Source organism: Protopterus annectens, chromosome 17.part0 (genome assembly GCF_019279795.1).
Source record: "Protopterus annectens isolate FY-2018-M chromosome 17.part0, PAN1.0, whole genome shotgun sequence".
Lineage (NCBI taxonomy): Eukaryota > Metazoa > Chordata > Ceratodontiformes > Protopteridae > Protopterus > Protopterus annectens.
In genome coordinates this window covers 608012101-608039067 of record NC_056751.1, presented here as the reverse complement: position 1 = coordinate 608039067, position 26967 = coordinate 608012101, and the positions used below count along the sequence as shown (strand labels likewise).

The window sequence follows — 26967 nt, the reverse complement described above, 5'->3', positions numbered from 1 at the left end:
CTGCTTGTGATAAATACAGTTTGCTTGCAGTGACAACCTTGCCTGGGGGTGGGGATGGGATATGGATGTCCAGGGAAATGTGGGTATGGTCAGATATCAACAATGGTGGTCTACCTCTGGTGTGGAACAGTGAGTACCCATGTTGCAGATGGACAGGTGCAATATGTATTCCCCCATGTGGCTGTAGTGTGTGGTTCTGCCATAGCACATGGACCCACAAATTGTAGTGGCTGTAGTGTAATGTTGTAGAGGCCTGAGTAGTTCCCACACACAATATGCCTGTACCTGATGTTAACAACTGGAATGGTGTATGTGAACACCTGCATATCCCGGCACTGTTCCCAGGGAAGCAAAGTGTGTGTCCTGGATGTGGGAGGGGTGTTCTGGACTGGTTGTGTTGTGTGTTACAGGTCCTGTGGTCACGAAGCATGGTATAGAACATAACCTGCCAGTGCGATGTGCATATCTGACCCTGAAGTAGGTGGCTACAAATGCATATATATGCTATCCCCCACCTGACAGGTAGTACTAGATGTACATACCTCTGTAGAAATAAAGATGTCAGCACCCTATAAATACTGCAGGTGCAGAACAGATGCCCAGTAATTCGGATAGCGTGCTCTGCTAATGCATCTCCCTCAAGTGTCATAATATAGTTAGGTAGGAGTTTGAGCCATGCAAATGCTCAGTGTGTGTGTGTGTGTGTGTGTGTGTGTGTGTGTGTGTGTGTGTGTGTGTGTGTGTCGGTGAGCGGGGTTGTTGTGTGTGCAAGTCTGTGTGAGGTTAATGTCCCTTTTGGCAACTGGGAAAACACTCTACAGGATGCACATTACCCTTTCTAAACACTGATGATGTCAGCACCCTATAAGTACAGCAGGATAAGGGAAACCTCCCAGTAATGCGAATAGCGTGCTCTGCTAATGCATCTGTCTCGAGTGTCATAACATAGTTAAGTAGGGGTTTGAATCCTGCAAATGCCCAGTGTGTGTGGAGGGGGGTTAGTGTGTGTGCAAGTCTGTGTGAGGGAAATGTCCCTTTTGGCAACTGGGAAAACACTCTACAGGATGCACATACCCCTTTCTAAACACTGATGATGTCAGCACCCTATAAGTACAGCAGGAGAAGGGAAACCTCCCAGTAATGCGAATATTACGCTCCGCTAATGCGTCTGTCTCGAGTGTCATAACATAGTTAGGTAGGGGTTTGAATCCTGCAAATGCCCAGTGTGTGTGGAGGGGGGTTACTGTGTGTGCAAGTCTGTGTGAGGGAAATGTCCCTTTTGGCAACTGGGAAAACACTCTACAGGATGCACATTCCCATGTCTAAACACTGATGATGTCAGTACCCTATAAGTACAGCAGGAGAAGGGAAACCTCCCAGTAATGCGAATAGCGCGCTCTGCTAATGCGTCCGTCCCGAGTGTCATAACATAGTTAGGTAGGGGTTTGAATCCTGCAAATGCCCAGTGTGTGTGGAGGGGGGTTAGTGTGTGTGCAAGTTAGTGTGAGGGAAATGTCCCTTTTGGCAACTGGGAAAACACTCTACAGGATGCACATTCCCCTTTCTAAACACTGACGATGTCAGCACCCTATAAGTACAGCAGGAGAAGGGAAACCTCCCAGTAATGCGAATAGCGCACTCTGCTAATGCATCCATCTCGAGTGTCATAACATAGTTAGGTAGGGGTTTGAATCCTGCAAATGCCCAGTGTGTGTGGAGGGGGGTTAGTGTGTTTGCAAGTCTGTGTGAGGGAAATGTCCCTTTTGGCAACTGGGAAAACACTCTATAGGATGCACATTCCCCTTTCTAAACACTGATGATGTCAGCACCCTATAAGTACAGCAGGAGAAGGGAAACCTCCCAGTAATGCGAATAGCGCGCTCTGCTAATGCGTCCATCTTGAGTGTCATGGCATAGTTAGGTAGGGGTTTGAATCCTGCAAATGCCCAGTGTGTGTGGAGGGGGGTTAGTGTGTGTGCAAGTCTGTATGAAAGGAATGTCCCTTTTGGCAACTAGGAGAACACACTACAGGATGCACATTCCCCTGTCTAAACAATGATGATCTCATCACCCTATAAGTACAGCAGGAGAAGGTAAACCTCCCAATAATGCGAATAGCACGCTCTGCTACTGCGTCTCTCTCAAGTGTCATAACATAGTTAGGTAGGGGTTTGAATCCTGCAAATGGCAAGTGTGTGTGTTTGGATGAGGGGTGTTTGTGTATGTGCAATTCTGTATGAAAAACATGTGCTTTTTGGCAATCAGGAGAACACACTACATGATGCACATTACCCTTTCCAAACACTGATGATGTCAGCACCCTATAAGTACAGCCGGAGAAGAGGAACCTCCTAGTAATCCGAATAGTGCGCTTCGCAAATGCGTTTCTCTCACGTGTCATAACATAGTTAGGTAGGGGTATGAATCCTGCAAATGGCAAGTGTGTGTGTGTGTGTGGGGGGGGGGGGGTAGTAGGGTGTGTGTAATTGCAAGTGTGATAGAACAGTTCCTTTTGGCAACTACTACAATACACCAGATGCTGCATATTCCCCCAGTAAACACAGGTGATGTCACCACACTATCAGTACAGCCAAACAGGGCTAATTGCCCAGTAATGCCAATAGTGCGCTCCGCTACTGGGTCTAATACCACTGTCAGAGCACAGATAGGTATGTTTAGGAAACCCACAACTGCCACGTGTGGTTGTGTCACACAAAATGACCATGTGTGGGTTGTTGTTCATAACAATGCATGACATTGCTTAAACCAGCAATGGTAATGCACACATGATGTATGTGTGTGACACATACACATATATACCTGTGACCTTCAGTAGTTACCATGTCTGACACGTGCCTCAAGTGGATAAATGGTATTTGCAATGCATAACATTATGACTGTGTCTTACTGTGCAGGGGCCGCATGCGGTATGTGTATATACAGTGTGAGTTGTATATGGTATCATCCTAACAGCGGGGGATACACATCTGGTCTGGGCCATATAGTCTACATGTAGTCGATGAACAGGTGCTGCATGTTCCCACCTGTTGTGGGAGTGGTAACATGTTGTTCCACTGCAATTCAATGACTACATGCTGGGAACCTTTCAGTTAGTGTGTTGTAGCTACAGTAATGCTCACACACAATGTTCGGCTGGATGCAGTCCAGCCATATAAAGACTAATCTAGAGACTGTCATATTCCCAGTGTTGTTAGGGAGGACAGGTGGTTTTCCTGTGTATGGGAGGGTTGTGTGTGCCAGGCTATGAACCAGAAGGCAGTCCAACACACACTGTTAGCTGCTCATGGATAGGCCCTGATGCTTTGTGCTGTGCCAACAACCTGGAGGTGTGTGTATCTGTGGTGCCTGGAGATACCACCCCCCTGTTCATGTGTGTTACATGTGTAGGGGACGACAGGCATGGTATGAGGTATAACCTAGCAGTGATGGGTTGCACCTGTGAGCTGTGAATCAGGAATCTGTTACTGCACAGATATTGCAGTTTACCGTGCTGAGGACAGTGTCCAGTGCATGCATCTTGCGGTGTACACTGCTGGTGTTGTGTAGCATTACTGTTAGTGTCCTATCCCGTGTGATACCCGTGGAGGTGGCTATGTAATCTGTGTCCTGCAGCAAAAGGCACTATGTGTGTATCAAGGGGCCTCGCCAATATACAATGGCCCATGGGTGTCACGTGCAAGCTGCCCCTCGCAAATCATTGTGGCTTCCCTAGCATGTAAGCACACGCTGACAGCCATTGGATACCCTATGAATGACATTGGAGATTGAGCAGAATGTAGACATAGAACACCCTACATATTGTGGTAGCATACCTGGTGAGGGTATGATGGCAACCAAGGTCAGGCTCATATTGGCCCATGCCACATGCTGAGAGAGCCCTTCTATGTTCCCTATCATGTAATCCAGGGAGGTACGTCTTAGGTCATCCATAGTGGCATGGACATTGACTGAGTCATATGTGTCCATGCCTCTGACTGACCTGTATGCATGTGTTTTGTGGTGGACCATAGTGCTCCACGGGCATATCACTGTGACCTTCACGATGTACAGCCTGTTGAGCGGGACCCCACTGCAGCGGCCAAGAGAGGTACCTGACACATCTGTAGCAGGTGTGTTGTGTAGCCCTACAGGCTGTGAGTGTGTGGCACATGGGATGGCATGTGCTCTGTTCTGACTTAACGTATGCCTGTGTGCCAGCTGCGGAGGTGTGTGATGCTCAGGCAGGATGCTATTCTGAGGCTCCAAGTATGCCCCAGTGTGTTCGGATTGCTGTCAGTGCGGGTCTATGTCAGACTGGTATTGTAGTCACTGTAGTATGTCATGCCACCTGACAGGGTATGGCAGTACTGGGTTCAGAGTACTCAGTCCCCAGATTGGCTATGTGGTTGCATCTCACACATGTGTTGTATGTTCCTGGCCAGGGGAGAGGGTTGACTGCATACATGTGGCAGCTGTGACATTGCCACATGACACACATAAACCACAACTGGACCATAGAGGTGATTCACAGGTTACCTTTGCACATGCTACCATAGTAGTATGATTGCCACGGTGATTACCAACACATAGGGCCAATGGGGAACAACATACTGAAGGTGAGTATGTGTGGGTGTACTGCTACTGATTTCATAGCGCTGGCATATATGACTGCACACGTGGGTAAATGCCAGGTAAGTCATATGCAATGTGTCACAGGCAACGTACATGCGAACAGGACAGACAGTGACGTTCTGTCAGGTGGAAAATTGACATACGTATAGTACGCTATGCAGATGTCACTAGGAATCCACAGAAGCTCTGTAAATCTGCATTGCAGGTGGAATCAGTGTTCCAGGGAAACTCAAGCAAACATGCATGCAAACAAAGCTACAGTAAGCAGAGCTGGAAGTAGTCCATTGTACAACAAAGAAGGGGTACCACTTCCAGTAGGTAACAGTGCAAATATGCAGGCACTATCAACATGTACCCAGGAATGCACAGCTCAGATGTCCATGGTAGAACTGATATTATTTAATATTTAATTTCATTTAAATTAAATTGGTACAGCACACATATCAACATGCGCAAACATCCACATTGCATAGTCATTGTGGGCAACATGCCACCATTAGTGTACATGTCCATCATTGCGTATCACTACTTGCATTAGCTTCTCCCCTGTGCTACCTATGTATGTGGCTATCTGTTGACATCCTTACCACCGGTATGCAATAATGTGCAGCTGTTACACTATGGTACTTACTATGGGTGTAGATAACAATTCAGGACAGTCATACAGTTACTGCATCAGGCATGCTGGGATATACACACAATCATATCAGCACACTGTACTGTTACCAACATGATACTAGTAATACACTTCTATGTAGTCACCCTGTGCATCAGCAACATGTTAACCTGTTTCTGCACTGATGTTGGAGATTGCAGGAAGTGGCACAGTTTCATCATATGCACAGGGTGTGAACTAGGTATGCCTGAGTCTGCCACTGATACCACCAATTGACATGTATGTGTATGTGTGTTGGTGAGGGACAGCAGTACAGGGTGGGGCACTGTTGGTGCAGTGTGTGCGTGTATGTGGTAGCCCTAGGTGTTAACATTTCGCATGTGTGTATGCATGCACACAGTTCCACCTCATGGCTGCCATATACTGGAGTTTGTGGACAGCCACAGACTGCACCTGGCAGGTCATACAGATCAGTGTCTGTAGCCACGGACACAGTACCTGTGCCTGGCAGGGGTGCTACGGACCGTATCCGGTACTAAGCCAGACTGGGTACTGTCATCAGAAGCGGGAGTTTGTTGACTGGACACATGTCCCTGTTGGGACTGTCCAGAGCCACGTGCACGTGGTCTCCTGGGGCGGTCTGATGACAGCACAGACCCAGCATTGCTGGGGCTGCTGCTGGCACTATGGAGGCATCCGCTGGCCTGTTGTCGTCCGCGCCGACTGCCAGCTGCTGCTGTTGCTGGCATACGGCCACGTCGACGCCGCAACCGTCCACCATTGCCCTGGCTTATGGACATGTGGTTGTGGAACTGCTGTAATATTTCCCCACAACGTCTGTCTATGACATCGGTGAAATTACGGATAGCATCTGCGATGTCACGCATACTGTCAGTCATGGATGTGCGACATTCTCTCAGCTCCCTCAGACCCTGTCTGGTGTACTTTTCCATACGTGACTGTGCCTGCATGACAGCCCGAAACATAGCTGAGGTTGACAGACCTCTTTGGGCACATCTGCCAGAGGTAGTACGCCCACGGATGCTCCCACGAGAACCCATGGGCAACTGTCTGTGTGGTACCATCTCAGGACCCTGCCCATGGCTGCTGTGTGGGGAAGCATGTGCCACAGATACCACATTACCCTGGTCAATGGCCACTGTATCCTGTCCATCACCTAGGGACATTGGTGACATAGATTGTACTGGCAGGATGACTGTGCGCAATGATGGGGTTGACAGCTGTGTACTGTCAATTGGCTGAACAATGACGGACCCTGACACACCTTCCTGTGCCATTACACAGATATCATCATTATCAGTTTCTGTGGCACCAGATTCAAGTTCCCTGCTGCAGGATACCAGAGGAGCACCAGAACCTGTGGGAGGAAGACAGGAAACACATCAGAAGCGTTACCAGTGATGCACACATGCACACATGGACATATGCACACATGCACACATGCACACGTGGACACGTGCACATGTGGACACATGCACACATGCACACGTGGACATATGCACACGTGGACACATGCACACGTGGACACGCACACATGCACATATGGACACCTCGCAGTATACACACAGAGCACTACTGAGTTACACTATTATTACTAGCACTATCATGACTATTCTAGGTATTGTTAAAACACACTCACCAGCATGGATGGGCTGCCTTGCTGTAACACCGGAGGGACCTGCAGAAATGAGGGGATTAATGTCAGTGGGCACAACTGTGCCATTGATACTGTGTATGATACAGTTCAGTGGTACACCAGTTGCCTTTCATATATCAGCTGCTGATATTGGCAATATCACACCTGCACAATTACATACTATGTTGACAGCTACATACCAAGGACACACCTTACACATGCATAAACTAACAGTGTACAGAACAGTCAAGTGTACATATGGCATATTACCTGCACGCTCCATGTCGTGTTGCTGTGTGGATCCAGCCTCCATTGTGTTGCTGTTGATGTTCCTGGGCTGGAGCCACAACACTTAGGAGTAGCCCCTCCAGTCTGGTGAGGGGGGTTGTGGCCACCCCACCTCCTGTGGCGACCTGTTGCCTGTGGATATCCGACGCACGCTGACGGACATTTCTGATTAAATCACTGCAGTGATGTTGTACCTGCTCATATGTCCTATTATGCGTGCCAATGTCATTTACCCTACGGACAAGGTCTTGCCACAGTGCAGCCCTCTCCTGCTGATTCTGGCTGGTGCGGGAAAACAGTATGTCATAATCCCGCACCAGGCTCTGGTGTATCTCTTCATCTTCTGCAGCAGAGTAGGCAGGATTTCGCTGACGCGCCATGTCCCTGAAAGAGAACACAAACAGGATATCAGCAAACGATGTCAGCTAAATATGGCACACATACTATACATGATACTCAACTGTAGTGATATACTACTACTCCCATATGTAGCACGTGTGTGTCTCTTGGTGGATACACATGTACATGGCCAGATAGTGCTCAGCCAACACCTGTGCGACAATACCTGCCACATTCCATACAACATAGTACCAAGCCCCATCGGTCAGCACACTGAGACAGGTCCAATGCACCACCTCACTCTGGGGGTTCATAACAAGGTACTGTATGTGGAACGTCATCCACTAGTGTGATCTGGACACAAATTAATCGGCCTTGATATACATATCCCACCACCACCAGCACAGTAGACTACTTTGATATATATGTGAATAGACAGATTTTCACTTGTTAGGCCTGAGATGGTATCCATGCAGCCCACTGGGCCAGTGGAAGCCACAACCCACAATGCTGACCCCCTTGCAAATGCTTCCCACGGACATCCCAAAGAATGCATGGAACATGCGCACACAATTCTAACCCAGACCCTATGCACAAAGGTTAAGCATCCTGTCTGGTGGACCCCAGCCAAAGACAAATTGTATAACGATAGAAGGAGGCTACTGCAGGACAGAGCAGATTCACATAAAGGGAAGGCATCTGTGGTCGGCACTAGTAATAAGCTAAGTTCTCTCATAACAACGTCCAAGGCCAACTCTGAGAGGGAAATGGCCAAGGACACTATAGATAACCACAAGGTCTTCTTCATTTTTGTTAGACACATGGACCAAAAGCCTCAGATATGCTCTGAGTTAGTACACACCTACATAAAATTCACTGAACCCACAGATATTGGCAACATTCTGGCAGACAGGTTCAGTGCAAATATCCCCCCTCCCTCTCCCCCAAACTTAGAAATACTTATCACAGCTGAATGTAACCTCCCTATCATCTCAGATGTCCAGGTGAGGGCCACCCTCAGCAAAGCAGAACACACAGCATCAATGTGACCTGATGGTATCCCTGGATGTGTGCTACGTGAACTCCAAGAGGAGATACAACTGCATATAAAACTGATATTTAACCTTGGCCTTACTACGGGATATGTACCTGAACACTGGCATACAGCAACAGTGGTCCCACTCCACAAAGGAGGCACCTCTACTGACCCTGGGAACTACCGTCCCATAAGCTTAACCAGCCTGGTCTGCAAAGCTATGGAAAGATTCATTATGGGACTCATATACAGCGATATTGGGTACCTGCAGGCACTTGATCCCACCCAGTTTGCCTTTGTGAAGGGCTGATCCTGCCTTTTGAACCTGGTTGACCTTTTCAAAACAGTCACTACAGCCATTGATGAGGGCAAAGCAGTCCATACAGCCTACCTGGACTTGCCTAAGGCCTTCAACACAGTACTCCACTCAGGCATCATAGACATGCTCATCAGCGTAAATGTTAATACATATGTCACATGATGGGTTGCAAACTGGTTGAACAACAGAATCCATAAAGTCAAAATTGCGGGAGTCATGTCAGACTCAAAGCCAGTCACATGTGGTATCCCACAGGGCTCTGTCCTAGGACCCCTCTTGTTTGGCATTTACTTCTCAGATGTGAAAGCAAACATGGGCGGGTTGTGGATGACAATGTTCCCAGATGACTGCGAACTAAGCTCCATAGTCATTACACCAGCTGACACACACATCCTACAGACATGCCTCACTGAAACGGACACCTGGTGCCAGAATCATGGCCTAACACTGAATGACATGTAATGTATAGTCATCCCCTTTGGGTAAAACTACGTGCACACAACTTATCACATAGACATACATATAGATACAGACTAATAACACATATGGAGGGTTCACAGTATGTAGACTATTAACTTGTTACTTTACATTATCTGTGTTTGTCGCAGCTGGTTGCATTACCGTTAGTATAGCTTCCTGCTGCTGCTTGCCCAGCTTGATACTGACACTGATGAGAGCTTCAACTTAGTTTGTCTTACGTGTGGTTTTTGTTTGTGTTTTTATTTTCTTTTTTTCTTTCTTTTTCTCTCTCTCTCTCTGCCTCCAGACGGTGCAATGAAAGTATTGCATGTGTGGAATGGGTGTACAGGATGCTTTTGTAGGTATCTGCATATGTCCATGTAATGGCCTCTGCACCAATTGTAAGCCAGCATTTGCTAATTGCATGCAGCCAGTTGTGTACTGATTGCAGTTCTCACTGTGATTTCAGGACAGTGCTATAAAAGGGTATGTGAGATAGGCGTTGCCCTTTCAGATTGTAAGGGCGGGGACCATGCTGGTATGCTGTGGACACTGTTCTGTGAGTGTAAAGGTTAGTATCTCTCTCATATTCAGGCTGTGTTGTAGATTCACATTTCTCCATTCATCTCTCCTGTTTCCTGTACTAAGTGTGTATGTACACTGACACCTACAACTACATATATATATATATATATATATATATATATATATATATATATATATATACATACATATATTTATATATGTATAATAACTGACATTATTACCTACTATCTACCAACTAGCATGGCTGTTTCTGTTCACACACTACTATTATAGAAATCCACTAGATTTGACAGTAAATATACATGACATGCTTTGTGTACTACACATCCTATATTCCCTTTACATTCATTCCTACTATTACATGATATATTTATTGTAGCACAACATTCTTATATAACAGTCATGGCTTAGTGGTAAGTCATGCAGACTACTGTTTCCAAGGTCCTGGGTTCGGGACTGACAGTGGGATTTTATTTTGCTTTTGAACTGACTACAGGACCTGTCAATCAGAGTGACTAAGGCACTTTTAAACAGTTGTAACCGGGTTAGCGCTGGTTTCCGCGGAGCTCCCGCATGCACACTGGCATTCAGCTCCGCGCACAGCCGCTTACAACCGCTTAACAGTGCTTACTCTGGCACACACCCGCGCTATTTTCTTTGAAAGAAATGAAAATGGGGAGACAGGAAAGTGGTGAAAAAGGGGTCACAAAGAGGGTACGGGAAACAAGCTTGGGTTTTGCAGGAGAGATGTAGGTAAGGCCCATAGATGCCCATTTCTTCATCAGCAACAGCTGTGCATATGTTTGTAATTTGGTGTGACATTTGAAACCTTCCACCCCTGAGAGAGGTGTCAGGACAACAATAATACTTGTACAGCCAATTGTAATTGATAGTTTCCATGTCCAGCAGTCATGTGTGTGGAATGGGCAGCTATGTATGGGGCGTAATTTTTTTGTGGGTACAGAGTGCCCTTTTTTTTTTTCAGGTGAGAGTGGTATGTCAGGTAAAGGAAGTCGGTATAGCTGGGGAGGTAGGTTGGGTAGGTCAACAGGCAAGACAAACAAGGCGCATACAGGGGCGGTGTATGACACGTGTGGGGGGGGTTACACAATTGACGGGGACGGATGTTTGGATATCCAGAGCCCATGAGCCCACAGATGGCAACAGTAGAACTGATATCCCCACCCATGGGCATTTGCCACTGTTCCTTCACTGCCCAGGACAGGGCTGTGCTGGGGGCTGTGTAGGCTGGGCAACCGGCATGCCCGTAAGTTGTGCCACCTGTGCCTCAAGCTGGCGTAGGGGCCCAAGAACAGATTCCTGGATCTCCCTACGCACCACAGTCCGGACGCTGCGGAGAGTGAGTGGTGGTTCTCCTCCGGCCACACTTGCAGAGGGGGGACGAGCCCCATCCCCTGCAGCGCTTCCACCCGCAGGTGGCACAGGGCCACCGGAGGAGGTTCCAGACTGGGCACTACTGCCAGGTGCACTCGCCAGCTGAGGTGGGAGAGGTGGGTCCGCTGGAACCCGCCTTCCCTGTCGTCCTATGTTTTGCATTATGTCATGACAGTTTGGGTTAGTAACATACAATACCATTCGCAATTAGTTGTAACAGCATGCATTAGTATTCCCATTAACCAAACAGCCAGATATTCACACCATTGAACAGCGAGCATAAGACATGCATAATTTGAACAGCAATACACAGTCCAACAACATGCAGGGTTGATTGATGGCAACAGGCCATCAGGTTTGGATGTATGAACAGGGCAGATGCATCAGCGTACATGCAAATATGTATGACCCAACAGGACAAATGTCCAGGGGTGTTAATTGTGATTGCACATACCAATTTCATGTGGAATGGATTATATGTGGTTATAGGGTAGGGTGAAGAAAATATAATTAACACCTTCAAATACCAATACATATGCTGTACATTTCTAATAGCTGCAGATATATACACACTACTGTTCTACCTACAGTTTCCTATGTGATAACTACTTCAAGTTGGTGATAGGACTGTTACTGCTACATCAATATACATTTTATTGTTATTCATATACGTTCATATCTGGCTTTGTTCAGCTACATCATCCTGCTACATTTTCTTTATATAGCTATAGACAACTGTGGATGTTTGGTATTTCAGACAATCATACTATCTGCATATTGCAGACTGAGAGCAACATATCCAGATTTTGGGATACACATTCCAGCTGCAGCATCATTTTGAACACATTTCGCAGTTTGGTTCTGCTTGTCACATTCATTTCATTCTGTACTGACTGCAGTATACTTTATTCAGGGGTTATTACTACTTTATTGGTGGATTCATAACTCTTTCTCACACTCTCTCACTTGTTTTAATTTTACAATTCAGGATGGTACTTACTTCTAGGCTTTATTGACATGTTTTACCTGTAGTTATTACAATCCTTCCAACAGTCTCACTTCTGTCATGTTTCAGTATTTCAACAGGGATATATTTCACACATGTGATTTGCTCATCTTCTGCAGCTTTGCTTTTCAGCCTGCTGCAGGTTGTGTACTATTATATTACAGGTGGGGCATCTTTATTTCAGACTTTATTTCAGACATTTTCATTTTTCTGTTTGGATTACAGACTGCAACACACTTTTGTAATCAAGCAATACTTGCAAACACTCTTACACTGTTACTTGCACATTTTATTACGTAGTGAGTACACTGCACTCTTTTGCTAACTGTCATACTTTTATATTTCTTTAACAGGGAGAGGATTACTGACCTGCCTGGTGGCGCAACCGCACCAGCCTATCGCCTTAGGCTCTGCGGTTCGCAGAACGGACACCTGCAGCTGTAATATAAATAAAGTAATATTGGAATACACATCTCCATAATATCAGCTAGGTTAATTTCTTACATACATGATTAAATGTAACTTACTCAGTAGTGGGGCGTTGGGCATTTGCCGGGCCTCCTGGATCCAAAGGTTCAGTTGGTCCTGCTTACGTATCTTCAGGTCCGCATGGTGGTGACGAACCTGCTCACCAGTCCTTGGAATCCCTGTGGCACTGGTGAGATCATGAGCCAACCGGTCCCACGCCTCAGCCCTATATGCTCTCCACAGGACCTGGCCCTGCATGAGTTGGGCCTCACGATTGTGGACAAGGAGCCAGACCATATATCTGGACTCCTCAATGCCCCACCTCTGTGCTCGGAAGCAACTACCCTCACCTACTCCTGACATTCTGGCTGCAAATTAGTTCTACAATCGGTTATGCTGTGTATTCCTGCCTATGGGGCTTATATATGCCGTTTTTCCCGCACTTATCTGTGATTGGCCATTTTGGAATTTTATCAGCTTCACAAAACCTGCTTTGTCATGCTCCTCTTTCTATTCATTCCTATATATTTCCTATTACTGCATTTCTAAGTACACCTGTCATGGCTTAGTGGTTCAGTACCTTGACTATGGTGCATGGTATCCTGGGTTCGAACCTGGCCACTGCTTTTTATATTTTATGACTGTCTAGACAGGCTAGGGGGTGTGTCTGTGTAAGGGCAGTTTTGTTACAGCTTGCTCAACGTTGCCCGTGGGTTAGCTTGTTGGCGCAGTGCGCAGCTCCGCACAAACGGGTTACGCTGGTTTACACCTCATTTGGCTGTCAGCACGCATATTACGCTCAGCTCAGCTAGGGGCACACAGTTTCAGCGTGTTAAACCACGGCTCACCTACGGGCACTCATTTTGCACCTGTTGAACCATTGCTCACCTACGGGCACTCATTTTGCACCTGTTAAACCACTGCTCACCTACGGGCAGATGCACTCAGGTTGTTAAACTATAGCTCAGCTATGGGCACATCTGGCATTTGTTATTATTTTGTTATCTCACATTTCTTCACAATAAATGGCCTATTTCATTACATTTTACATAAAATATAATTTTATATGTGTACATATGTGTCAGGGACTTGTTTCGTGCTTATTTCACTAAAAATAAAAATTGATGTTGTGGGGGCTCGAACCATGACTGCCTGCTCTTCAGCCGACGTCTCTACCGCTACGCTATTGCTTTTTGACTTACTTTGCATAGTTAGTTCTTATATGCTTTTCCACTTACTGCTAACTGTGGCTGAGCTACGGGCACGCCCGCGCAAACAAGCGCACTCACGGGCAAACATCTTTACAGTTTAAAAAAAATATAAAACATGTTCATTTATATGATTTTATGTTCATAGTCTGTGGGGGCATGTGTTGTGTTGTGTTTATTGACATTTCCATGTACTCTGTCGTGGGGGTTTACTTTGGGCACTTTTACTCTTCTGGGGGCGTGTCCGCTTGCAGGGCTCGGCCTACGGACACGCCCCCTACTGTCTTCCACGGACCGTGTTAGCCTTAGGTGTGATTCAGCATGCCCTCATGCATATGCATGAGATGCTGACGTCACACCGTTTAACTGCAGCCTCCGTGTAAGCCTTGTATCTCTTACACAGAGGCTTCTTGAATCCTGCCCATACTCTATCAATTCTGGATTGTGTTCTATATTTACGTGAGTAATGAGTAAAGAAAAGTGATTTTGGATCTGCAAAATCATTTATGTCCCTAAGGTGAAATAGTTAGGTGAACCTTAACAGTGACTTTGCTGATGCCTGTATTTTCAGTTTACCTGTTGTATTAGTATCCTTTGGTGACACTATACAATTAAAATCTCCTACTAGTATGATGCTGCCTTTTGAAATTTGAATTAGTTGTTCTAGAAGTTGTTCAACAGTGTTAATTCCTATTCCAGGAATCCAGTATAAGTTAATAAGGGTTAATATTCTCTTATTATATTCTAGGGTAACAGAACAAAGCATACCTTTATCATCCGTATATGTGTCAATTATTTTAGGCATAGGCAAAGAATTTTTCCATAATATAGCATCTCCTCTTTTTTAATATATTGTGAACTAGATAATACAGAGTAATACTTAGTACTGTCTGTCTTTATTTTCTGTCAATAGGTATGTTTCTTGTAAAAAAAAATAACTTGAAAGTTAAATAACTTCAAATATTTGTTTAGACTACTCCTCTTGCAACCATTATTCAATCCATTAACATTTATGGAAATACAATTAATAAATGTCATTTGTCGTACAGGTCAACATTGTAGATGTAACTCTCTTAAAATTAACTATATGGACCTGGTATAATATCTCTTCTTTGTTAAATAACTGCTTATTAATAGACTGACATTAATACTTAAAAGTTTAATTAGATAGATAATAACTGCTATTGTAGACACCCTCAAAAAAACAAAAAAACGTTTAATGTAACTAAACACTTACTTTGAAAAGCCTTCAAACCCCTTTTGGAGTCTAACACTCCCTGTTTGAATAGAGTAACCATCCAAGCAAACCCACCCATATACTATTCTAAAAAGCCCAAACCCCTCTGCTTCAATTAAACAGTAGATGTACTTTTATTTTTCCTTTCTTGAGCTCTGTAATGAGAGGAAGAAATTTTTTCTCTTGGATATTAGCTGCAGAATAGTCATTGTCAAAATTAATGTTACATCCATCCATTTTGAGTGGTGATTTAGCCCAGGCAGCCTTAAAAACAATAATAGACCTCAGAGAAGTGTTGTTTTTAGATGCAGGAGTAACTATGAATCTGTGTGGTCTCTGTTTTCCAAATGAGAATGCTTCTGGTAAGTCGAAAATTTTACGGAGCCAGGAAGATAAAAAAATTAATCACATTATTACATGCAGTTCTTTCAGGTAATCCAAATATACGGATGTTATTCCTGCAAGATCTGTTTTCGAGGTCATCAGTTTTAGCTAGAAGAAGAGTATTTTGCTTTAACAGGGAACTCGGTATTATTTTCATCCTCATTCAGTCTTCCTTTTATGCCATTTAAAGAATCTTCAATATCTGATATCTTGGTCTTCTGCAGTTGCAGAACCTCATTGATTTGTTCCATTCTTTTGAATTAGTTCTGCTTAAAATTGTCAGTCTTGGTGTCCAATTTATCTGTCTTAAGTGCTAATTCTTGAATGTTAGTATGGAATGAATCTCTTTTCTTAAGTACAGAATCTTGTGAAGTTACCTTTGTAACCTCATTATAAGGCTGGATACAGTGATGAATATTTCCCACAAAGAATTTGACAGAAAAATAATGGAATATGTAAAAAATACTTTGATACAATCCTCGAGCACTGCAAGATTTATCAAAATTCACTCAATTAAGTTGTTTTGAATTGTTTAGAAATATAATTTCCTGTCAGAAATGTATGTAGAAGCAGAGTAGGAGAAAAGTGCTGCTACCCTAGTTGCATCATGGCCACAGCCAAGACAGACAGACTTCTGAAGCACAGTAATACTGCTTCATCTGACCAAGTCCAGACTTTATATTAAGTACTGTATGCGGTACTTATAAGCATAGAAGGAGAAAAGAACTTCAGGATACTGGAAGGAATAAGAGGAAAGCCACCAGAAATGTAAATTAAAAAGAAGGAAAGTGTATTGTGAGAGATTAGAGGAGCTCCTGTGTCATAACGCCAACCCTGTAAAAGTATTACTTTGGGGCGCCTACCTTGCCGGCTAGGCCTATGATCTACTTCTGTTAAATTCAGTTGCTGTCTACAATTTATCAAACTGTCTGACACAGATGACAATGAACTTGTAACTTTTTATTGTGTTCTGGATCAGGTTCATCTGAAACTATGACAGATGAGATAACTGCATTTACCAGTCACAGCTAATCTGCACATCTTTTAATAAGAGGCAAGTTGTCGTATAGCTTATTTTGGCCTTTTGTTTATTCTTTTCTGCTGAGTGCTTCCCTGCACATTATTTGATGTGCTCTACAAAGGGCCCTGCAGCACACAAGTTGTTTATTTGTTTGACATTGTCAAATACTGCTGAAGACAGAAAACTGATTATGTTTCAGACTAAAGGCTTGTTTCCTAGATGTAGTCACATGCATGCCAGTTATGCTTATGCTGTAATGACTAGTGTGAAAACACATTGTTTTCACTCCAATCGAGTGCTTTGCTAACACCTATAATTTAGCCTTGAGCATTTGCTTCATGCACACATTCACCTACTGCTGCTACTTTTAGTACTTATTTATGCTGATTATATTCAGTAATAAAAATGAAAAATCAACATATATCGTGACAAAATGAAAGTTTTTTCTCTTCTGAATTGTTAAAGGCTTATTTTTCTGGCCAACTTGTCTAGGTAATGCACATGGATCCTTCATTTTGGGCATGGAGACGGAAAAGGCCTGCATACCATTATGGAGCAGTACGGCGTTATTTGAGTAATGATGGCCATCCATGCCAGTCATGCAAGAAGAGTAAGTTCTGGGAGTCTGACTCTTCTGGCACTCTCTCTCCCATGAACAATGAAATACAGATTTGTCCTACACTTACAATGGAACCGGTGGCCACCTTCAAGATTCAGTGTAAGTATTGAGGAAGTCTAAGCTACATTAAACTAACAAACAAGGGTTAGGTTTAATGCATGTGGGTCCTTCTCTTTGCACTAGTGAAACGGCTGATGTATGTCAACAATTTGGAAGCAGTAGAACATTCTAAATGACTGATTCAAATGCACATTCAAAATTTGTCCTCTTAGAGGCTAATTTCTTGAAGCAAAAGAGGACTTATTTTATATACATGTTTAGAAATCTGTTGCTGGATCATTTGTTGTAGAAATTCTTTGTCACTTGTCAGCTGTTACACCACTTTTTTGCTCTTCTCATGGGTGGTGGCTATTTTTCAATAGCCCTACTTTGGTGGCTGAATAATTGTCCCTACTCCCCCTAAAATGTTTTCTGAATCTAAAAATACTTCATAATTTCATTTCTTGAATTGTCTTTCCTTGTTCTGTCAGGTGCAGGACAGTTGACATGAAATACAATTCACCAAAAATGAATAATTCAGTCTTCCAGATTTGAACCAGCTACTAAGAAATGTTTTGTGCATGTTGGCACCTGTAAGAGTTGTTTTCCAGGCAACAAACATGACTGAGAAGCAGCACTCAGAGGGACCCATTTGCATTCTGCACCATTTTAGATGAAGGGTGGCAGTTATATAGACTAATAGGGAGAAGCAATTCTATTATGTTCACTAGTACAAATTCTACATTGTTTTTATCCAGTAGACAGTTTGAGATTTTGAATTCTGACCTTGTACAACCAAGCAATGGCCACATTTATTTTGCATCTTAAATGTTTCAAGCTGACCTGTCATAATCATTGATGAAGACAAAGCTGATTATGCTGTGGCGTTAACCACACCTGTAATGATACTTGTGTTGGTTCTTATCTTATTCAAGCCGATAGCACTTGAAAGGTAAACCACATCATGCTTTTGTTCCACTGAAACTTCATGACTGATAGGATTGTAAAGCTATTACTAACACTATATTTTTGCCACTTCTGAAATTTGTCTCTTGGAAAACAGTGTTCTTGGTTTCTATCATTTTTGCACACATGATTTCTGAGTTTGGGGCCCTTGTCTGTAGGACACATGTCTGGCTTTTCGAAAGGATCAGCTGCCTAATAGGACTAACCCTTGAGTCCTTCCAAAAGTATTATTAGAGCTGTCTCTAAACAAGTCCATCTGTCCCCTTGTTTTCTTTCTTTTGGTAAATGTATGGAAAAACAACTCTTTTTTACATTGTACATATGTCACCTACTTAAGTTCTTCTTAAAGTTGATGCATGAGTTTCAGAAGACTGAACAGATGTTCATCTTCTTTGCTTCCAGAAGTGAGAGGATTGTGATTGCTAAACAAACCTAACCCAAGTGTATTTTCAGCTGCATTGTGTTTTGCCATCAGGTAGCTAAGTGGCCATTAGAAGAGACCATTAAAGACCACTCACTGGAGTGTGTCTCCTTCCAGTGCTTGGATTAAAAATGTCTCCGTCGTGGATATGGCTCCACTTTATTATTAAGTTGCATGTTCACTAAGTATTATTGCTTGGTCCCTTATTTTAGGATATGGATCTTCTCTGGCATTTTGATGCTTCAGCTCTTGGCCTTCCTCTGGATCTGCCCTCTTAGGAAGTTTAATTTTCAGTTCATGGGAATGTTTCCAACAGTTAGCCACTGCAGAAAGTCTTCACAGATAGCTGTAATAGATATATGCTCACAATTTCTGTGTTGTGAGGTGGTCTGCTGTGTTTGCTTATTACCTTTCTTCTGTCCTCTGTGCTTGGACATCCTTTTTATCCAACATATGTGGATCGATTGCCTGTGAGTTGGGTAGTGTATGATTTATTATATCATTGCATATCTGTCTCCTGTCTTAGAAAATGCACTTCCTCAATTGATGCTGGCCAAGCTGAGTGGAACAGGGTCTTAGCCATGCTCCGCTGTACCATTGTGTGATACAATGGTATGTACCAGCAAAGAGATTTTTAGCAAACTGTTGAATGTGGTGGCAAAAGAAAAAAAATGCTGACCTGAGGATATCAGAAGAGGAAATCCCAACTGCTATAGAAGGCATATTTAGATAAATTAATTAATATGGTGAGTACATAGTTGTTATTTTATGAGACTTAACTATGTTCATTGCTGGAAAGCAAATGCTTTAATCTGTAAAGTTTGACATGGTACATCTTGATCAAGCATCATTGACTCTAGTTGATGGATCCTCCTGTGGGTTGTAACTTACATTTGTTCTCAGCAGGTCTTGTACTGAGAATGTTCTGCTATTTGCTGCTGCATCTTATGCCATGAGTTGACTACATAAGTGTATCTTGTCCCCGAGCCTACCAGTTAATTGATGCAGCTCAGAAAATTCAAATCTCAGTCTTGGCCTAATGTAGTGAAAAGTTCTTGTGTTCAGCCCCTACGTATAATTTCTTCAAGTATTCCTTTTGCTGTCAAATTGCTTCCCAAGATCAGCATTAGCACTGCTTCTACTGTCATTGGAAGGATCTCGATGTGAAGCTCTGCCAGTAGTTTGTTTCTCCCACCTACGTACTTTAAAGTATTAAACTCCTGGCATACCTTGATAATGAGAGGATGCCAAACGTTGAAAGTGCCTTGTACAAGAATTAGTAAGAGGATCCCACATGCATTTCCATGTCAAATTTGGAGCACTGTCATATGGAAAGAAAAGCTTCTTAGCATTTATAATGGAACATTTTTTGTTTGTTTGTAAAATGGTCTTTCAAACACAATGTGCGTGCAATTCATCCTTGATTAGCAAAGGTTGAAGTACACACCTGTCCTTCCTTTGGCGGTTGATGAGGGACTAATAGGAGATGCATTTTTAGATTCTACCACTGGGGGCACATTGTAAGGTACAGGCAACATCCTGCCCTTGGTTGATCAGCTAGAGTGAGAGGCTGACTAGTCTAATCCTAACGAGCAGTCTCTGTTTTTCTGTATGAGTTTTCCTCTACTGCTTCCAGTCATCTGCCCTCCCAAGATTGATCAGCCCATTCACTTTCCCATGGTTATAGGAGGTTATCATCCAGGCAGGAATCAGGGTTTTTGCTGCTACAACCTTAAGCCCTTCTGTGGTGGCTTACAAGCACACTTGTACATGTAAGGGTCTATTGTGCCTTCATCTGTGGGTGTACATGCCCTACAAGTGTTACCATGTTAAGATGCCTTGGCAGAATCAAGCACATGTCCTCAGCCCAAACACTACATACTGTGTAGCTTTTCTCCTGGTGCTGGCAGTGCAGTGGATTAGATCATTTCTTTCTCCCCAGGATTGGCTATCCGGTGTCATCCACTCAGTCCCACCCTTCTCTGCCCAGCTTTTTCAGCTCCAGAAGAGCTGCTTATTGGTCTTGGGATGCCTGGGTCATAGTTAGGGTTTCATTACTCCATGCCATTGGTTGGGGTTACTTGAAACTGAGATTTTCCCTCCCTGTCTATGTGGGTTAACTTAGGCTGAGGGAGGTCACCAGGTCATCTTGTACTTCTGCTCATGTCTCAAAGCCTAAACATTAAATAGAAGTTCAATGCTTGGTGGGAGTTTCAGGCATAAGTATGAGACAGCAACTTTAGGGACTATGGACTGATGTCAGTGCAAAACTGTCAAAGGAGTGCACAGACCATTTTCTTCCTTCTTTTGATATCAGGAAGGTACTATGACACAAAGGAAGATGTTCATCTTGTTTCACTGTTGCAGTCCTTACAAAATGGGTTATCTGGCTCCCGGTAGCTCACAGTCAGCCAGAATACCAAAGTCCTTGGTATATGACGTCGGCTGCCTTCAGTTGTAAGCCTGACGTCAGGACGTCAGGTACAAAGGAAGGCAGCCGATGCCATTTCCTCAGTCATTCTTGCCACTGAGCCCGAAACAGAAGCAATTTGCACGTGTGCCGGTCGGCCGATTACCTTCTTTTTGTATTCCAACTGCTAAGTGGAAGACATCCTCAGATAAGTACCCCATTGGGGACCCTCTTTTCTTGCTTTAACGAATGTCAGAGAAAATTAATAACTGTCTTGCCTGTGGAAAACAGATTCCGCACCATGATTTTCACTCTTACTGTATCACTTGTTTGAGCCTTGAGCACGACATCCCTAATTGTGATCTCTGTGCTTCTTTCAACCCGCGTACCATACGTCGTAGAGCTAAGATATTATTTAAGCATTTCAGAGTTTGGCCTAAGTTCATCGGTATGGCGTCTTCTGGTCTCCCGACTTCAGATGTTCCTAAGAAGAGCAAGGATAAAGACCGCGACAGGCTTAGGGTCAAATTAGCAGACGACATTCCTGTTAAGTTGGTTGTTGGACCAGCAGTAGTCAGTGAGGTGCTTTCGCAGCTCCTGCAGTCTGGGGATGTTCAGCAGCAGGCCTCTTCTGAGACCTTTTCTGAGTCCTCCATACCGCAGGCTTCCACTTCGTCTTCTGACCCTCCACCAGTTGCCGCCTCTGATGGGTCCTGAGCCGCTAAGCAGGCACCAGCTTCTGGGGCCTCTTTTCTCCACCCGGAGACCAGATCCAGACCAACGACCTTTGTTCAGACTCCCACGGTGGCTAGGCCTCCTGAGTCCCTCCGGCTTTCTAGCAGACCTTCCAGCCGCAAATTTACTCAAAAGCAGCCGCCGACCTCCCCTCAAATGCCTCAGTCTCAGATTATTAAAATGGCTAGTGATCTCTTGACCCTTATAAGGGGCTCTCAGCCACCTCCTTCTAAGAGAGCTAGGGAATTGTCCCCAGAAGTTTTGTCTGCCTCAAACTCTGAGGTTTCCAGCAACTCTGCTGATGAAGAGGGAAACTCTCAACTTTTTTCTGGTTTTGAGGATTCTGATGCAGAAGACTCTATCCCTTCTGCCTCCCCTCCAGAAGATTTTTCTTTTGGAGATTCTCTGAATACTCTTAGGGAGCATTTCAAATGGGAAAGTCAGGACTACCCTCAGTCTAAGAAAAGGATTAGGGAATTCTTGGATTTACCGCAGCATAAGCCTTTGGCTAACCTCCGGTTTTGGAAGTTGTTGATGTTTTCATGGAGAATTCTTTGACTCCTAATACTGTTCCTCCTGCTCCCAGAAAACCTGACAGGTATTATAGAGTTCCTAATTCTCATCAGTTCCTTTTCAAGAATAAACACTCAAAGAACGTTGAACAAACAAAACTCTAAAATTAGTTAAACCAGGCTAGAAACCAAATCAGCTGCAAAAGAAAACACTTGTAAATCCTTCTTTTAGCGCTTTCATCCACATTTATTGTCGTGAACTTCTTCAGAAATAAATTACTTCAGACTAACTTTGCTTAAATACTATTATCACAGGAAATGATGTCATTGATTTGTGAGTAATTAATTATATCAACTTCTTTTGTTTTGATATTGTACAAACTTGATGCAAATATTCTTTTGACAAATGTATCATATGTCATACTATAATATATAAATATAAAACTTAATTACTTAATCAAGTGACAAATGTACAGTGTCTTTGGGCTTTCTATCTGTAATAAACTTAAAGTGTTTTCTAATGTACAGATAGAAAGCCCAAAGACACTGTACATTTGTCACTTGATTAAGTAATTAAGTTTTATATTTATATATTATAGTATGACATATGATACATTTGTCAAAAGAATATTTGCATCAAGTTTGTACAATATCAAAACAAAATAACAAGTTGATATAATTAATTACTCACAAATCAATGACATCATTTCCTGTGATAATAGTATTTAAGCAAAGTTAGTCTGAAGTAATTTATTTCTGAAGAAGTTCACGAAAATAAATGTGGATGAAAGCGCTAAAAGAAGGATTTACAAGTGTTTTCTTTTGCAGCTGATTTGGTTTCTAGCCTGGTTTAACTAATTTTAGAGTTTTGTTTGTTCAACGTTCTTTGAGTGTTTTTTCGTCTTAGTTGAGCCGGACTGGTATCACATATGGCAGCAGAAGACTCCACTGAAGAGACTTTACTAAATTTATCAATTCATTCTGTTTTGGATCAAGACATCCTAGATTTGAAATCTAGAGAATCCAAACAATTACTAACTGAGACAGTCAGTAAAATAGTAAAATAAATACTACAAGGATGGACACCGTCTAATAAAATTGAAAACACCAAGGTCCCCTTAAACCAGAGAGGGGAAGTGACTTCATGTACGGAGCCTCACGCCAAAAACAGCGAGACAAGTCAGAACCGTAATGGTGGACTAACAACACAACAGTTGCCGTCGGAAGGCAACATTTGGGATTTTTTATCGAAGGACAAGTCCAATCCTTTCACTAACATCGGAGAAACGCTTCAAAACGAAACAGTAAGTTTACAGAGCGATGACAAATTGACTTGTAAAAAGAACATTTACGAACTAGAAAAAATGACTTTCAAATATGTAACGTTAGATCTTGAGGTGTTATATCTAACCGAATGTGTTAATAGAAAGGTGGTACCGAAAGGACTTAGGACAGCAAAATTTCCGAATTGCGTCTCTCCAAGAGACACGCTAAGTAAAGAACTGATAGACCTGTATAATGAAACAGGGTTAAAAATGATGAATATTCTAAAAAATCATTATAACAATGAAATAGAAGCCCTCAATGCTTAAATAAGATCTTTAGACGAAAAGATACATAATTATACAAGTTTCAACATGTTTGAAGATTTATACAACGGAATCAGAATAAAAGCTGACAGGCAAAGGGCAACTATCATAGCCAGAAAACAATCTAAACTGAGGCGTGATATTTTGTCTTATAAAAACAACCAGGCCTATATAGTTTTAGCCGAGTCTGTGATACCAGCCAACACTTTACAAAGTAAAGAATCCAACAACTTTGTACAGACATTTTCAGCAAATGCGGATGAGATCAACAACTCAGTAGTGATTAGAGGGGAAAGTGGAAACAGAGACAACACCTATGAAGATTTTCCTGCTTTGCCCACTACTAGTAATGAAAGTATAAGTACTAATAATAAGAATATGAACTATGCGGAGAGAGTGGCGACACCCTCTGAAGTGAACACTACCCCTTTTCAGAGGGTACAAGAGAAAAACAAAAAAACTTTGAAATGGTACAATTCCACCCAATTTCGGGGGAAGGGCAGAGGCAAGAACAAGCGGAGATGGTAACATCATCTCCCGAGTTAAACGTGGACTCTTTTGAAGTCGGCATATTAAATTTGTCTGATTTAGAAGTAAATCAACCTATCACTAACATTTTAAGGAAAGGGTTCACGTTTATTCCAACTAATCACATGAATCTTGGAAAACTGTTTGTGGATTTTAGATTATTCTTGAGAAAACTAAATTTAAACTACATCATGGAAGACATAGGTTGTTCTAAACCACAGGATAAAATCACCGTTAGCAATCCTAGTACCTACAATCCGCCCCTTATGAATAGCTTACAAGTATTTCAGAGACTGTGTGAAAATGATTTTAGAAACATTATGTTTGTAAATGATATAAACAATCTAACTACAGAAGAAACAGATACTTTGAAAACTTTAGCTAACAACAACAACATAAGAATAATGAAGGCTGACAAGGGGGGCAAAGTGGTAATAATGAACAACAAGGATTACAAAATTTCAATTAATGAAATGTTACAGGATACAACAACATACAGAAAAGTTAACTATGAGATAGTGAATAAGAAGTTTAAAGCTTTAGATTCCATTTTGTTAGACATGTTTTCTCAAGGCGAATTTAGTATAACAGACTATGAATTTATGCACAAGGAACATCCTAAATTAGCAGTGTTTTTTGGAATTCCCAAAATAGTGAGACTAAACCACCCTTTAGGCCCATCATTTCAGCCAAACAGTCGAAAACTGAAAATATTTCGATTTGGTTGGATAACATACTCAACCCATTAGTACAGAAGTCTGAATTTTTTATAAAGGACTCATGGAGTCTTTTAGAAACTTTGAGAAAAATAAAAATTATTGATGAAAACCTGTTTTTCGGGAGTTTGGATGTTAAGAATTTATATACCAGTATAGATCAAGAAGAGGGTATAGAATTCATGAGAGAATACTTAAACAAGAATACAGTGTTTTCGAATACCAAGGTAAACTCACTATGTAATTTAATGGAGTTAATTTTGGAGAACAATTTTTTCAGATTTGATGACTACATTTATAAACAAGAACTAGGGGTAGCAATGGGTTCAAGGGTGGCCCCCTCTTTTGCAAACATCGTGATGGCTAATTGGGAGACGAAATTTTTAAAGACACATCCTTTATTCAACAAAGTCATCATATATCGTCGATACATAGACGATTTACTATTTGTATGGAAAGGAGAACACAAAGAATTTGTAGAACTGGTTGATTTTTTAAATCAAACAACCAAGTTTTTAGAATTCAAAATAGGTGACTTTAGAAAAAAGATTACATTTTTAGACTTGACCTTAGAAATTGATGATGAGACCAAGACCTTTCATAGTGAAATTTACAGAAAACCGTATTTTGCAAACTGTTATTTACACAAAGACAGTTTACATCCAGAGCATATGAAGAGAGGGGTCATTAAAGGTCAGATCATCAGGTTAAGTAGATTAACATCTAAAGACAGAGTATTCCAGAGGGAATTACTTCTTTTGAGGTCCCTTTTCATCAATAGGGGATACACTAGAGATTTCATAGTTAAGATAGACAATGAAGTGTTACCACTAAGAAAAGGAGTGGCCAAACCAATATTACTTTCAGAGGATTTGTCAGTGGGGGTACCCCAAGTATGCATCGAGAACACTGACCAGGAAGGGCAGACAAAAGGATTTGTAACAGCTTTCCCACTGCCAATAGTAAATGAAATGTGGAACATCAAATCTATCATAGAAAACAATTGGAAGGTCATTATGGGAAATAGAGAATTGATGGCAGTGGTAGGACAAAAACCCAGATTCACCTATAAGAAGGTTGTAAATTTAAAAAGCATTTTGGAATCAGGTAGAGACAAATACAACAGTTTAGATAGATTTTGTACTAATAAAAAAGGCACCTTTAGCTGTACAAATTGTAAGCAGTGTAGATACATGAGTAATTCTTCTTTCGTGACAGTACAACATCTAAACCACACATTTTGGGCAAGGGAATATTTTAATTGTAACAGTGGATTTGTAGTTTATTTGGCCACATGCGTTACATGTAAAAACTATTACATAGGGAAAACCAAAAGAATTTTCAAACGCAGAGTATATGAACACATCTTGGCTATAAAAAAGAAAGACAAAAACAATGCCTTGGCAAGACATGCTTTTATATGTAGAGATTTTAAAAAGTTTGAATTTTTTATTTTAGACGCAGTAAAGAAAGGATTATTGATAGGGGATCTTAACATTTTAGAATGTAGAGAATCTGTGTGGCAGCTGGTGTTTGGAGCTGATACAACACCAGGGTTAAACGAAGTAATAAACTTAAAGTGTTTTCTAATGTACAGATAGAAAGCCCAAAGACACTGTACATTTGTCACTTGATTAAGTAATTAAGTTTTTTATTTATATATTATAGTATGACATATGATACATTTGTCAAAAGAATATTTGCATCAAGTTTGTACAATATCAAAACAAAAGAACAAGTTGATATAATTAATTACTCACAAATCAATGACATAATTTCCTGTGATAATAGTATTTAAGCAAAGTTAGTCTGAAGTAATTT

At 42.2% G+C, this 26967-nt stretch overlaps 1 protein-coding gene across 2 annotated transcripts in view; it reads left to right on the top strand.

Moving 5' to 3' along the window:
- Window positions 1–26967, top strand: part of LOC122791296 (speedy protein 1-B-like) — a 493214-nt gene that overhangs the window by 337349 nt on the left and 128898 nt on the right. For both annotated transcript variants that reach the window (XM_044058982.1, XM_044058981.1), the window contains exon 3: window positions 17104–17329. In XM_044058982.1, coding sequence (XP_043914917.1) covers window positions 17104–17329 — 226 coding nt within the window. The remainder of the gene's footprint in view (window positions 1–17103; window positions 17330–26967) is intronic.